At 38.2% G+C, this 14996-nt stretch overlaps 1 protein-coding gene across 1 annotated transcript in view; it reads right to left on the bottom strand.

Annotated features, from left to right (window-relative positions):
• SKIC3 (SKI3 subunit of superkiller complex) overlaps nucleotides 1–14996 on the bottom strand; it is a 50601-nt gene that overhangs the window by 12543 nt on the left and 23062 nt on the right. Inside the window, exons 20-35 of the mRNA XM_062018680.1 lie at nucleotides 14443–14619; nucleotides 13378–13522; nucleotides 13133–13211; nucleotides 12954–13015; nucleotides 12745–12801; nucleotides 11560–11628; nucleotides 10543–10617; nucleotides 9818–9959; nucleotides 8570–8663; nucleotides 7336–7413; nucleotides 5937–6061; nucleotides 5001–5124; nucleotides 2913–3131; nucleotides 2036–2108; nucleotides 1313–1366; nucleotides 1096–1207 (exon numbers count right to left, since the gene is read on the bottom strand). Coding sequence (XP_061874664.1) covers nucleotides 1096–1207; nucleotides 1313–1366; nucleotides 2036–2108; nucleotides 2913–3131; nucleotides 5001–5124; nucleotides 5937–6061; nucleotides 7336–7413; nucleotides 8570–8663; nucleotides 9818–9959; nucleotides 10543–10617; nucleotides 11560–11628; nucleotides 12745–12801; nucleotides 12954–13015; nucleotides 13133–13211; nucleotides 13378–13522; nucleotides 14443–14619 — 1685 coding nt within the window. The remainder of the gene's footprint in view (nucleotides 1–1095; nucleotides 1208–1312; nucleotides 1367–2035; nucleotides 2109–2912; nucleotides 3132–5000; nucleotides 5125–5936; nucleotides 6062–7335; nucleotides 7414–8569; nucleotides 8664–9817; nucleotides 9960–10542; nucleotides 10618–11559; nucleotides 11629–12744; nucleotides 12802–12953; nucleotides 13016–13132; nucleotides 13212–13377; nucleotides 13523–14442; nucleotides 14620–14996) is intronic.

Raw genomic sequence — 14996 nt, 5'->3', positions numbered from 1 at the left:
TGGAATCACACATTTTAAATTACAGACAGCTAGAACAAGGCAATTCAATCAGACCCTCACAGCAGCTCAGTACAAGGCAGCTGGTAACTATTTGCCTCTAAGTATTAAGACTCTTTAAGTTACAAGATAAAGATACTATTTCTAAAGCCAATTAATATATTTTTCATATAGTCAATGGTGTGCTAGTGGAAACTGCCAGTTAACTTCTGATTACAGAGATTAAACTCGACTACTGCTTTGTGCTATATAACAGTGGTAGCAAAAATCCCAAGATATCATTCACAGTCATAGACTCAGCTGCCTCTGACCACTAGTTATGGTGCCTACTTCTACTGTCAGATAATTCCAGTGTCAGCTTTACTCATGAAGAGCAACTATAACTTGGAAGAGTGGTTTCTGTCCTCAAGTGGGCCCAGCTTAGTTGAAGATTTGACCCATGTAAAATTTCACCGCAAAGAGAATGAATTCTGTCAGCAACATTAACCACAGCTTAAAGATCTAATAAAGTAAAATGTAAAGTATAATGCTTCTGATACAGTGATGCAGTGATACTCTGGCATGCACATGTAGTAAAGTAATTTAAATTTTTAACTTTCAGCTACACTAATGGATCACAGCAAAATTACTGCAGATGAAAAAAAGTTTTGGTATTTCTCAGCGAAGTGCCAATTATCACTTGAAAACCTCACTAGATCTGCACTTCATACAGAACAGCTGTCTATAGTTCATAACCAGAGTATTGTAACAGAACACGTATTCTCAAGCTAAGCGAATAAATCTCTTCTGCTTTGTGTAGGAACCTGTGTTTTTTGTCTAAAATACTAAAGTAATATTTATCACTTCTCCTGCTGAGGCACAAACAACTTGTCTTCAGAGTAACCCTTAAAACCCAACCGATTTTTTTTTTCTCTTGTCGGGTTTAATTCCCCACGTCTGAATTTGGAACGACAGTTAAAATTTCAGCTCTAAGTACATTCTCGACAAAACATATCCTAAAATAACAAAATAATCCAAGAAAAGTACGTTTTTTCTTTAGCAAAATAATTTTTTTTTCTGATGGGTAAAAAAATCCACTAGTTTGAGAACAAGAGTAACCTGGACAGAGGCGGATTGCCTTCTGAATATTCTTCAGAGGATTGTTTTTCTCATCTTCCAACATGTGACGTCCTGCTGCCAACTGATTAACTGCAATATTCAGAAGGACTTCCTATAAAACAGAACGTAAAAGTGACTTAACACCATAAGTGATTAGATGGAATTAATTTCAGGATTCCTTATGGGATTATAAAGTCTGCATTTAAGAAAGCCAAACCTTTCCACACTTTACATCAAGTTCATGTGCAATGCTTCCTGCCACAGCCCCCTCCTGCAAGATTGAAGATAATTATTTGGTTAGATAACTGATTAATTAAGAGACTTGATACAAAATGTAACACCAAGATCTTTTTATCTTTGTTAATCAGAAACACAAAGTTTACACGATAAGATCTTTTCCTTGCCCACAGCACAACCTCTTTATGTAAGGAAAAGACATTCAGGATTAGACCCTATCCATATGTTTTGTTTCTAATTTTAGTCCCACGTAGAAATGGATTTATTTTCAGGGGCTATTTCTGTTTACATAATTGACATAAATTAAGACAAAGAGTATTTACTGGAGAAGAGCTAATAATAAGCATAAAAGGAGTAGGGAAATATCAGCTAGTGTGAAAAGTGAAATTGACTCAATTAACCAAGCTCAAGATAAGTAAATCCTAATACATATTTATGTATATCTATGTGTAAAACTAAACTAAAAATATACACTACAGCCTTTTCTTGTCGGAAAAATTACAGTACACTTATTCCTGTGAGTTTATTGCAACAAAAGGACTGATACCCCTTAAAAGATGCAAATAATTGGGTATGCTCTGTATGTAAGCATTAAGTTTTCATACTAACAAATGCCTGTGTACTGAAGGGTGGGGTGTTTTTAACTAAGAAACAGCACAGTCTACCAAGGATGTAAAGAGCATTATTACAGCAATGCACTTACTTTTGCCTTTTGTGATGCATACAGTGGAACTAGTCGAGACAAAAGAGACCAGAGGGCAGAATTATCAGGGTTACTGGGAAAAGAACAAGGATATTACACTTTCTGGATTAGATAAGGAACCTGGTCTTCCATGACACGGTAGGCAGTTGACTCAAACCCCAAATGGATCTTTTTCTATTAAGACAGCAACCCAGTGTGGTTCAAAGTAGGAGTGGGTAGTAGTTTAAAACAAACACCACCATATTGAAGTTATATTGCTGGCACCAGAAATAAAATGTACAATATGTATAACAATACTCATGGGAAGAAAACAAATACACTTTAAGAGAACAGGTCTTGTCTTCACAGCGTGAAGAACAAGGAATTTTAACTGCAGTTGGGGAAAAACAATATGCATGAAGACTAGCTTCCAGAAACACTTGCAAAGACTATGAGGTGTCTTGCTTAGAGGCATTGATTAATGTTCTCCCTTTCTAGAAGGCTAAGGTTAATCAAAACACCTTTAAATAGACACTTAGCTAACAGAACAAACAGCTTGAGAAGGTGCTAATATTAAGTAAAAGCCCTGTAGATTTTTCCAGGTTGAAGGTTCTCCTACATATGATGATAAATGGTTTCACAGAACAATGATCTAGCTACCAAAGAAGCCATGAAAAGAACAAACAGAAAACCCCAAACAAGTAATGTAATTTCTGCTGTTTGATTCCATAAATTTTTCAGCTGATGCTACAACCTTAAGTGAGGACTTTACATTTGAAAAACAATATTTAGATTTTCTTTTAGAATAATGTTGCAAGTGAGCAGAACTCTGCTTACTATTCAATGCAATCAACACGACACATTTGCAAGGCAACCTAAAGAAAGACAAAATACATACCTGTGTATTGCTTTGGAGACTTCTCTCTGGACCAACACATTTCTACCTTGCAATGCATAAACAGCAGATGCAATAAGGCATCTGTCATAAATCCCATCATTCCCTTTTTCATGCTTCAGTAGCTCTTTTAGGGCTGCTGTTGCAAGAGTAGCATCCTGCTGTACCAGTCCTAGTGTGCACAAAGCCTTCAGACTTTCCATACTATGTTCTTTTAATGAGCTGTTGAAACAAAAGGAGACGAGAAGAGACTATTTTGGAGCACAAATTAACCTTACTGTTAACATTACAGTACTTGCTGCTTCTGAGTTTTCTTGCTCCTATGTATCATGCACGGCATACAGAAATAACAGCCTCTCACTGGGACCATGGATCAAGCTAATCAGTATCCTTGAGGTCTCAGGATAAGGAAAACAGCAGCGGTTATGTGTCATTTCAGCACTCAAGCTTATAATGTATAACTACTTGGCAAGACCCTGACACATTAACTTCAGCAGCAGCAGTAAAATGAATGATATGAGACAATGTGTAACACTGGCAACTATTTTCCTTTCTTGGAGACATATGTACTTCTAAAGTAGTATCAAACCTGAGTTGTTGTATGTCTATTTACAGAAATCCAGGAAGGAAAAAGCAAGAAATGAATCCGCTGCACAGAACTGCTTTTTCTGAGAACAGGGATATTCTGAGAAACTATGACTTATTTACAACAAGATCTGTTTCACCATAAGGTAGTTTTAGTCTGCTTTCCACTATCTATTATTTTTAGTACCATTGTCAGTTGCACTGTTCCAACCATTTCATTATGAGAGGCAACTTAACCTCATATCAATAGTACTCCCAGTTAGCTCGGTACAAACAAGCAAAATCAAAGACCTTAACTGAAGGTGTTCTTACAATAAAAGCAAATAAATAAATTGCAATACAAACTGAATAGAGGTAAATAACAAAACAGTGCATGGCAACAGCAATTTGGAGTTACTTCCCTGTAATGTCCTAAATATAACTACAGAATTAAGTTCTGCTGCTTCTCAGTTATCATGTGACTACAGGCTCCTAATCAAAGTTCTAATGATTACTCTTGCCTTTGAAAAAAAGACAAGAATGTAAGCTTTCAATTGTATGTTTTGGTCCCTACTTCATCTCACATGAATTCCAGTCGACAGACACATTTTTGTTGAACTGGAATGCACCATTTTTGTTCTTACTATGAAAATCCACTGTGAACCTTTGCTGCACTGTGGTCCCAATGCAGATCTAGACACGCTCATTGTAGTGTTACTTTCCTAAATAATTTTCTTTTTGTTTTTTAATCTCAACACAAACAAGTAACATCCTCTAGGAAACAGGATGCATGAAGTATCAAGCTCCTAGCTAGTTAATCATCAGTTATTCAGTATTTAGCATGTACTAAGTCACGGATCTTCACTATTTCAAGTAAGTTCAGGAGTCTGCTGGAAATTGAGACTCTGCAGCCACTTCTGGAGTTCTCTCTTGCCAGAGAGTTGACCCTGAGAGGTTGATATGTTAAGTCTCAATCCATAGCTACCAGGAGACTAACAATGATGGACAGGCTTTTTGCCTCCACAGCTTTGGAAAAAAAAACCCAAAACATTCATGACTTAAAGGAGGAAGTGTTACAGATCTGTTCCTTTTCAAAGGGAAAGTATAAGACTGTTCTTGTCTATGATACTTTTAACACAACTGTTCTTAAGATTTCTGACTCTTTAAACAGATACCATTTTCACTTAGTCATACAGATTTCTTGCAACAACAGAGAAAAAAGATTGCCTACTGCTTAGGACAACTACAGATGAGTATTCTCTTGGAACACAAACCTATTAAAACTACAAATCAAGGTTATCAAACATTCAGACTGTCTAGCCCACTTCCACTCTATACTGCTTCAAGAATACAAAGACATGGGCCATAAACCAAAACAGATATATCACATGTAACCACTTAAAAGAACAGTGTATGCACTGTTTAATACAAAAAGAATATATGCACCTGGATTCCCCAAAAAAGGTAAATTTGATGATTCAGCAGTAAAATAAACATCATATACTGATTATTATTCCCTTCACTCACCATTTGAACAGCAGTGTCTTTGCAGCATCAACTCTGTTCTGTTTATACTCTAATATTGCCAAGGCAGTCAGGATACGTGCTTTATCTTGTTCAGACTCAGCAACAGACAAGGCTTTTTTATATGCTGGTAAAAATCCAAGACACAGAATTGAAGATGGAGAAAAAATACACTATGATTATAAAGCCTCTAGAAAGGCATGATATAGAACACACATGCAGAAGCCATTTGGTTTCAGGTTCACTGCATTCTCACACCTCAGATCACAGACAAAAGACAAAAAAAGTTGAACAAGGCTTTGGAAGTAACTGTATGTTGTGTAACACCAGATTTACATGGCTGTTCAGGTCCTGGGAGTTAAGATGTAGCAAGTGGAAAGGGAACTGAAAAACAGTATTGGGATATCCAGAAAAAGTCTGAAAGAAGACAGATTAAACACTCCCCTCCAATAGTTTATTTTTGAGATAGCAGTTCAGATGTGCACATACCACTCCAATTTAAAACTTATTAGTTAAAATGCTGTCTGTTCCTTTGCAAATGCTTACACTTCCACATTGACAATTTAGTTTACCTTTTTGTGAAGCCTCACACCTTGGCACTGCCAAACACTTGACACTAAAGCCAAAGTGCTTTGAAGAACATATTACACTTCCACTGGGAACTGATTTTTTTTTCAAGGAAAGCTACTTAATTTGACAACAAGGGAAGTTAAGGGCACAACAGCTTAATGGACAAGAATTAAACACTTGGAGAAATGTAGCTTCCCGTTATATCTGAACAGTTCTAGTTGCTAAACACTCTACAATACACTACAATAGTTGTGTAATTTGTGGCTGAGTGAAATAAATTGAATTATGGCTATGCTGGCCTGACAAATTTTTTTAAGATTAATATCAAGAGAAGTGCTCCATAATGTTTTGAATTAGGCAGATACTTACCTTCAATACTTTCTTGAAAAAGCCCATTCTTGAAGTAGGCTAACGCTATCCCCACAATGCTATCAAACTCAGTTAGGGGTATTGATGAGTAAACCTCAATGGCCTTATCACACTGATCAAGGGCACTGTAAAAACAAAAACAGTCACTGACATGAAGGAAGCAGGAGTGGTTGCTATGATTCAAACAAGCTGTACTCGCAGACCAGCACCCTCTTTTCCACAGCAGTTGCAAGCAGACACCTGGAAAAGAGCGAGATTAGAGCAAGAATGTGCAATATTCCTCACCTTCCTTCTGTTCTAGCAGTTACTCTGTCCAACTATCTGATGAATGGAGAGTAATGATATGAAAAAGTCCTCCCCATCTGCATGACAGATATATGTAAGGATGTCACACAATGCAGTAGGAGAAAACAGCAGAGGAGAAACATGAAAAAAGCAAATCAAAGTATGCATGCCCCTGGATAGGCAAGTGCATATGCAGAGTGAGGTACAGTATTCTTTTTTTTAAGACCATTATGGAAGGAATTACACAAGAGTGTGTTTATAACAACTAGTTAGTAGCTACTGGAGCTTTGCTCTCATGTAAGCTGCACACATGAATCACCATACACACAGCCTGGATGCCAGACTACAGGAAACCCAAGAGCTCCTTCTAAAACCCTCCCTGAAGTTACAAGAATGAATTATCACATTACAGCCTAGAAGTACCAATGCCATGCACAGAAACGTAAGAATAAATGAAGCTTCCCTACAGAGATGACAAATATCTAATTAGTACAGTTTGAAGTATCTCATACCAAAGAGAAGTTTGAAAGCCCTCATGTGTTAAGACTTGTGTCTTACTTTCCCTCAGAATAAGAAGGAAATTATGAAAAGAACTTCGAACTGTGAGTAGGGCTGCAGCAGAGAGTGACCAGTTGAAAGATCAGATAGAAGTAAATAGCACCTCAATCCCACACGCTTCAGGTTTTGCAAATCAATACAAATTCAAAGGGCAGGTGGAAAGGATTCTGAATAAATCTTGGAGCTCCTTTATTCAGACTAATCTTACTATGCATCTCAAGCATGGAGGTTGTAATAAAAACATTTTATTCTGAAGACCACATTGTGTAGCCTATGTTAAGGCATGTAAGTATTAAGCTAACGGTAACGGAATCACTGTTATGTTATAGACTGTGAAGACACAGAGCAATCGCAATTGGATTTTTTTTTTCCTTTGTTAAATATACTACCCATTCCTGGGTCAGAAAGTTCAGTCAAACTTGTTCACAGTTAAGAGTGTTGTTTGAGAAATTATTTTTAGCAACCACCTTCCAATATCATCTATGTTTTGTGTCACTGCATTCACTACATACAAAACTGAAGTCAGTGCTGTTAAAATACGTCAATAAACACTTACCACAGTGACCTGCCATAGTCTTGCATCGCTATATTGTATTTCTCTGTATCCTCTGAGTTTTTCAGCAACAAAGCTGCCCTGAAAATAACCACAATTAAGAATAATTACCATCCAACTGTAACACGAGTATTTCAAATACAGTTATCCAAGCAGAATGGACAAATGTCTTATGCAGAAGCTTTTTTGTGCTAATTAAGCTCAAACAGAGCCTATTTTACCATTTAAATTCATTATCAAATATGTTCACCAAAAATGGTTTCCTTTGTCACCTCCCTCTATCACTTGAGAAGGAGAGAAGAAAAAAACAGAAACAAAGCCAAATCCCTCCATTAATTAGTATGGTGTAAGGGCTAAAATGGAAACCAACCTTACCAATGAAATCCCATACAGTGAATTAGCTAAATGTTCTGGTAAGACTTTGAATACCTTTACTTCTTCAGTTCTGTGTTCTGCATTTCAAATTTACGTCCATTCCCACATCTCCCCTTACAGTACACATATTTGAAATATACTGCTGAATTGAGACAGTAAGGTTTACTACGGGAAAAGATGGCACATTGAAAAAGAAGGAGCTTCTATCAGTAAGCCAATATAGCAGCTTCTATATGTAGGCTGATGGCACCCTGGGATGCATCAAGAAGAGCGTAGCCAGTAGGGCGAGGGAGGTTCTCCTCCCCCTCTACTCTGCCCTGGTGAGGCCTCATCTGGAGTCCTGTGTCTAGTTCTGGGCTCCCCAGATCAAGAGGGACAGGGAAGTGCTGGAGAGAGTCCAGCACAGGGTCACCAAGATGATCAGGAGACTGGAGCATCTTCCTTATAAGGAAAGGCTGTGGGAACTGGGGCTGTTCAGCCTGGAGAAAGGGAAACTGAGGAGGCACCTCATTAATACCTACAAGTATTTAAAAGGTGGATGTCAGGAGAATGGGGCAACACAATTTACTGTCGTGCCCAGTGGTGGGACAAGGGGTAATGGACATAAGCTGGAACACAGAATGTTCCACTTAAACTTAAGGAAAATCTTCTTTGTTGTGAGGGTGAGTGAACCTTGGCACAGGCTGCCTGGGGAGGGTGTGGAGTCTTCTTCTCTGGAGGTTTTCAAAATCTATCTGGATGCGTTCCTCTGTGACCTGATCTAGGTGGACTTGCTTGAACTAGATGATCTTTAGAGGTCCCTTCCAACTCCTACCATTCTGTGAGTCTATGATTCTAAACTTTCCACAGGTGTACACTTTACCTCTCATAGGCATCTGCTGCCTGCCTTTTTAGGTGCATACACTCATTCAAGTAGCCGAGCATCGTGAAAGCAGATGCATCGTCTGGATTTCTTTCTAAAAAACCAGAATTGACAATGTAAGAGAACATGACCAGAAAAAGCTGTGAAATAACATTACAAAAACATTGCAACATCAATATCATAGCGTATGCACATATACAAAACACTTTGCCAAGTGTTGCTGTCAGTTGCTCACTGGAATCATTTTGACAGGCTGCAGGAAAACAGAGAAGAGATACGAAGCCACACAACATGACATCAGGTTAGCTCAAAAACATTTCAAATCTTATGAAACAGCACTAATACACTCAACATATTTTGTTCTTCAGCATTAAGTGGTTTGGGTTTTTGGTAACATAATATGAAACTATTCCACTTGTACTGACTCTAGTAAAATGCTCATAGAATCTTAAGGTTTATTTTGAAATACTTTTTAGTAGCCAAGGCACAGATTTGTCAGCTGTCATCACATCTCAGACTCCTAACCATTTTTCCCAGACCAGGAAGGTTCACGTGAGCCCCTCCTGCAGTCCATTTAAGAACAGTGATTGCACAGACAAAGAAATACAGCCTCACATTTATCTCATTTTAAGTGCTCACACCTTATTTTGTAGCTCTCGAAAATCAGCAACAGGCTACTCATCAAAGTATTTATTTACAGTAACAGATGCAGATTAAAGCAAATACACATTTGCTTTGTGTACCTTCCAGGCTAGACATACACAAGCCTACTCCAACAGAGAAGCCACACTTGCTTGGAACCATGCCTGGGAACACAGTCCATCTTCTATTGAAGGTTAACATAACCAATATGTTCAAGGTTATGGGGTTACACATCACCCATGAGCAGGCTTCTGCCAAACATCATGGCACAGAGGCAGAGGAGTAAGGATTTGTCTCCATCTCTGCACACAGACACAGACAAAAGAAGCCTGATGGCGAACACCTAGTGACAAACATGAGCAAGGCTCTGGGGTCCTTATTTTGATCGGTCTTTGAAACATCTTCTGCTGGAATGAGTAGGAAGACAGACCTCACATCTATTTCATCTTTGTATGACCATAAAAATCCATGTCTCACCTACCCAGTTCAAAAACCACTCCCCAACCCAGCCAGATCACTCTTTGCCAGAACTAGTATAGAGGGATCCATTCACTCTGAATGGATTTCTTTGGCTTGACAGGTAAGTGAGACACTGAAATTACCTACCTGTATATTTGCTCAAGACCACATGGGCCGTTGGAATAGCATTCATTTGAACAATGTTGTACTGATATAGTTCAGTCTCTCTGTTTCTTTTATCCAGCAGTGTTGAACACACCCAGTGGGCATAGCCTTTTGCTCCCTCAGTCTTAAGAAACAAACAAAAATCCCCAAAATAGGAATCATTAAACCTGCTCAAGCAACAGTGAAATAATTAAAGATTATAATAACAACTCTGTGTTTTAAGGTAGACTTGTGTAAAAATCTGCATCAGTTTTAAGCGGAAGAAAATGCCAAACTGAATTACTCCCAACACAGTTTCAACTTGTTCTCTGTACAAAGAGAATTCTTACATTAACACATCACTTGTGCTGGAGGGATAACAGATGAAAAAAGCTACAAGGGAATGTAAAGTCCTTCACTTTCTTAGAACACAGGGTACTGATGATATCCTTCCCTTCTCCTGGAAGAGTTGTAAGTTATGCCTTTGATCTTCCAGTTCTGTGGAACATCAAGAATGTTTTTCATGTCTTAGAGATATGATTTCTTAGACTACTGGGACTAAAGAACTTAATAAAATAACCATCTGCTATTCAGTGCCAGCACAAGCCAGGAACAACAACATGGAAGTTTCACCATTCGAGACATGCTTATTTTTTTAAAAATTACATCACCTGAGTAGAGAAGTTAGATACACAGAAACTTCAGAACCATACAACTGTGATACTTACATGCATACCGAGTTCAGTTGTGTGCCTGAAGAGATCCATAGCATCACAGCTGCCCACCATCTCTGCAATAAGAGCCTACAGAGAAGCAAGAGCTGCTGTAGTCACACACTTGAAAAATTATGACACTAACAAGAAGCTCAGCATATGTTACTGCACGTGTTAAGCATTTAACATGAGGACACTTTCTTTCCCTCATACTCTCAAAGAAGTGTTAGGTCAAGGGACAAAATGAACACAATTAAAGGAAGCATAAGCAATTTCCACTGTATCAGTACTTGAAACTGAAGGTCTTCTGCTGATGTTTTACACTCTTCAGGACAAAGATTTTGTGTGTGACAGTACAACTTAAAACATCTGACAGGAGACATTTCAACATGTGATAGCACTAGTTCTTCCCTAGAATCCAGTTTCAATTAGACATTATTATCAAGTCAGCAGCATGGGATTTCAAAGTGCACCTACAGTCATTATAAAAGCATGATTCACAAGTATTTCTACTCTTCACAGATGGCTGAGATACCAGTGGGAGTGTACCCAGCCATCAGTGGTTGGCGGGGAAGGGACTTCCCAAGTAGGAACTGCTTTTTGCTCAGGTACATTAAAGATTTCTAACAGTGGTAGCAGAAGCAGGGTACTGAGAAGGGAGTTAGCAGTGTCACATAATGAGCTAGGGGTACAGCTGAGGCTGCAGTAACTAGCACTTTATAAAAAACGTTGTTTTGCTGACAATGCTTATTTTTTATAAGAGCCTCTGAGCAGAACCAGTGTTTTTTTTCTAATAGCTAGTTCCTTACAGAACTCAAACATCAGCCAAAAAAGACATCTGATGAATGCAGCTTCCACTGTATATCACTGTGGAAACAAAGGGTCACATCCACCCTCAGCAGAAGCAGAAATCTCCTTTACTTAAAACATTTAATATTCAGTAACATGCTTAAGTGCCAGCTATTACAGTGGAGTCCAAGTCCTCTCTCTGACTAACAAATGGTTTTGGTGCACAATATTATTTCATCTTACCTGCCCAATCCAACACAGTAAATAAGAAGGCTCCAGTGACTGGGCCACCTTGAAGGCTTCATGAGCTTGCTGTAGAACCAGAGATAACAGCGTTATTAAACTGTCTGGCATGGTAACAGAGCACTTTTCAGCATACACAGTTATTGACATGCAGTAGTACTGAAGAGATCTCCTGGACAAAATTAGGTCATTACTGAAAATATCTACTATGTCAAAGAGAACAATGCATTGCCCAGAGAAACAAGCCAGTCTAGTCTTCTTTAGAAAGTAAAACAAAATTTGAAAAATCTTTACAAGATCAGAGTTCTCCTCCCTTTCAAATACACAATCTTCTTATAACAACTAAACAGCCCAGTAGATGGATTACCTCTGAAAACAATTATTGTTTTCAAATCTGACTCTTGGAGGATCCAGTTTTGGAACTCTGCTTTTCCCTCGTGCAAACAGTTAAACAAACACAATTTCAAAATGGTAAAACTAATTAACACCCACAAATTCTCTTTTTCCTATGACTGCATATGTTAGGATGCAGTTTAGATTCTTCCTCAATACAGCCTAAGGTGAAGAAAGTCTTAGCATTAGTAGCAGTAAGCAGTCTGCAGTGTCAAGTTACTTTTATTAAAAATAATTCTGATTATCACATTACCAACTAAACAAAACTTCTGTAATTCTGACAAGCAAATAGGACAGGATGCAGGTTTAGCTGCATAAGAACTCTGGGCTTCAAAAGTATACTCTAACTTTTCTATAGTGAAACTCTGAAGGCTGCACAGAATTACAGTGAATCTGCTTATCAGATGATGAGCAGAAAGTAGCTGACAGGAAAGTCAAAACATGAAAGTTCAGTTTATGATCTACAACTAACGGTTCTTGGTCAAACCTGGTGTGCACTAATCTGACTGACCACGTCGCAGTCCTTCCAAACACTTCTCATTCCACTCACTTGCTGGGAAAGCAACCTCACCAATTCAGCTCAACCTTATAACCTCCAGAAGAAATACTTAATTCATTTGCGTGTCTCAGGTAAGGTACAGGTGACAAATAGATTTCTTTCAAATGAAGTAAGTTTCGTGAGTCTGAGTGGTACATTCTTCAATGTTTGCTGACACTTCCACCTGCATATACTCTCTTAAAAACCAAAAAAAGTGGAAAGAAAAACTACATTTGAGGCTAGGAAAGAGTTACCTCCACGTTTCCAGTTGCCAGATACAAAACTCCCAAGTTGGTCCAAGCAACAACACTCTAGACAGAACAAATAAAGTTAAAACAAATGTACTATCACTATATATATATGTATACCACTATATTAAAAAATAACACTATATTCAAAATAAAAGGGGAAAAAAGTTTTAAATGCCCACTTCAAACAGATGGCAGCTGCCTACAGCACTTACAGTTTGCTCAGCTTGAACAGATTTGATGAACGAATGTTGAGCAAGAGCATAATTCCCAATAGCTGGAGGGGGGGGAAAAAAAAAAAAAGCTAGACTCAATTGATTTTCATAAACACCATCAGTCAAGTTGCCATCTAATCTAAGATATTACGGAGCTAGGGGTTTTGTTGAAGACTTACCAGTACAGGAAGCAACTACACCAAGTGCATTCCAATAAAGATGATTTTTGCTGTCAAGCCTCACAGCTTTTTTGAGACACTACAAAAAAAATCAAATGTGGATTATAATCATTACAAAAGCAAAAATTAAGACCTTATCCACTTACTTATTCAGAGATGTAGGTTTTATTTAGGACAGAGAGAGTATGCAAAATGCCAATAGTGACTTAAATTTTAAAGAATGTAACAGGAAAAACGGGCAATACCTGTAATGATTTCTCCAGCAGCTCGCTGATCTCATTCGTGTCAGTGCCCACTGCTGTGAGGTGCTCCGCTTGTCGATAATAATTTATTCCAAGATCGCACCATATGCTAGGCAAAGGCATCAGTTTTAAAGCTCTGCCATAACACCTACAGAAATATGAATCACAGGAATGTTACTCCAAGTCTCTCTACACTAAGAGCAGAAAGCTGAAGAAATAGATAAAGGTGCTTTTCCAAGCAAACATATGTAAACACAAACAAAACCAGACAAGAATGAAAAGCAAACATCACCTAACTGATTTTCATTCAGACAGTTATACTCATAGAATCTATCTTGGTCTAAAAGGTAGCCTGTAGCACCCATCACTTGTGAAGCCACAAATGCCAATCAAATCAAAACTACTTCAGCTGCAATACTCAGGCTTTTACTTTAAACTAGACATTTTTACAGCTAATCAGACTTCCCCTAGGAAGTACAACTTTACATTTTGTGGCTGACATTTACTCAGCTGATGCATTTCCTGCCCTACACATTCAATTGCAGACAGGCCAGAAGGAGTCACAGAAAAGGCTAGAGAAATACTACAAGTATTTTCTACCATCATGAGCTTCCAGGGACAGAAACAAGGAATTCCCTCTTCCAATGTTCTCTAGAACCCATGCCTAGGGCAAGAATTGATGACATTTTTGTAAGACAGAAGTACATACAGAAAGCTTAAAGTACTATCTTGGACTTCAGTAGTCCTGGGAGAATTAGCAACTATTGCAACCCTTCCATTTAAAGAGGCACAATTTGTTGAATAAAAGGCAGCAAGTAGCCATGCTCTGAAGACAAAAACAAGAAGACCAGGTGCTAGAAGAAGTGTTGATAGCCACTATGGCAATCGGGAAAACATACTCTGAAATAAGCAGTGTAATTTGTGTGAGACCACATGTTAATCTTAGCTCACTATTCAGGTGTGAACAGATCATCATGTCTTTCATTTTCTAGAAATGAAATAGTCTTGAATACTTTCTATAGAGCCTCAGGATGTATAGAAGCTCTTGTCAATAAAAAAAACTATTACCTTCCTCCCAGTCTGAGCAGTTCACTTTTCTTCAGCACCTGTTTGTCTGCATTTTTACCCAGAAGCGATCCTAGAACTTGGACATTCACTTTGGGTGGTGAAATAACATGCACGCTAGTACACGTATCGCCGAGCAGTTTCCAGAGGCAAGACACATCAGGATGGTACTTTGTTGCCCTGTAGTTAATGATATAGAAAACCCACACAATCCTTCAGACACTTCAATATCTTTTTCTAAAGGGAAGTTCACCACTTTGAAGAGTAGTACAAGTGCAAATAAAATTAATCAGTGTGGTTTCTTTTTTAAAAAGAGAAATGAAAGAATATCAATGTATCCCCAACATTGCTGGGACTAAGAGTCACTTCTGAAAACCAGCCATTATCTATCAACATGTTGGCTGACTACACCCACTCTTGCATTTCAGGGCAGTGTCACGATATATTACAAGACATGACTTATCTGCAGAAACCTGATGGACCTTCTCCCATAAAGCAGCTATCCCAAGGTTTAATTTAGGACACTAAAGCATTTGGTACAAAATGCAAAACAAAAA

Source organism: Colius striatus, chromosome Z, assembly GCF_028858725.1.
Source record: "Colius striatus isolate bColStr4 chromosome Z, bColStr4.1.hap1, whole genome shotgun sequence".
NCBI lineage: Eukaryota > Metazoa > Chordata > Aves > Coliiformes > Coliidae > Colius > Colius striatus.
Note: the sequence above shows the minus strand (reverse complement) of the source record. Positions and strands in the feature narration are given on the sequence as shown.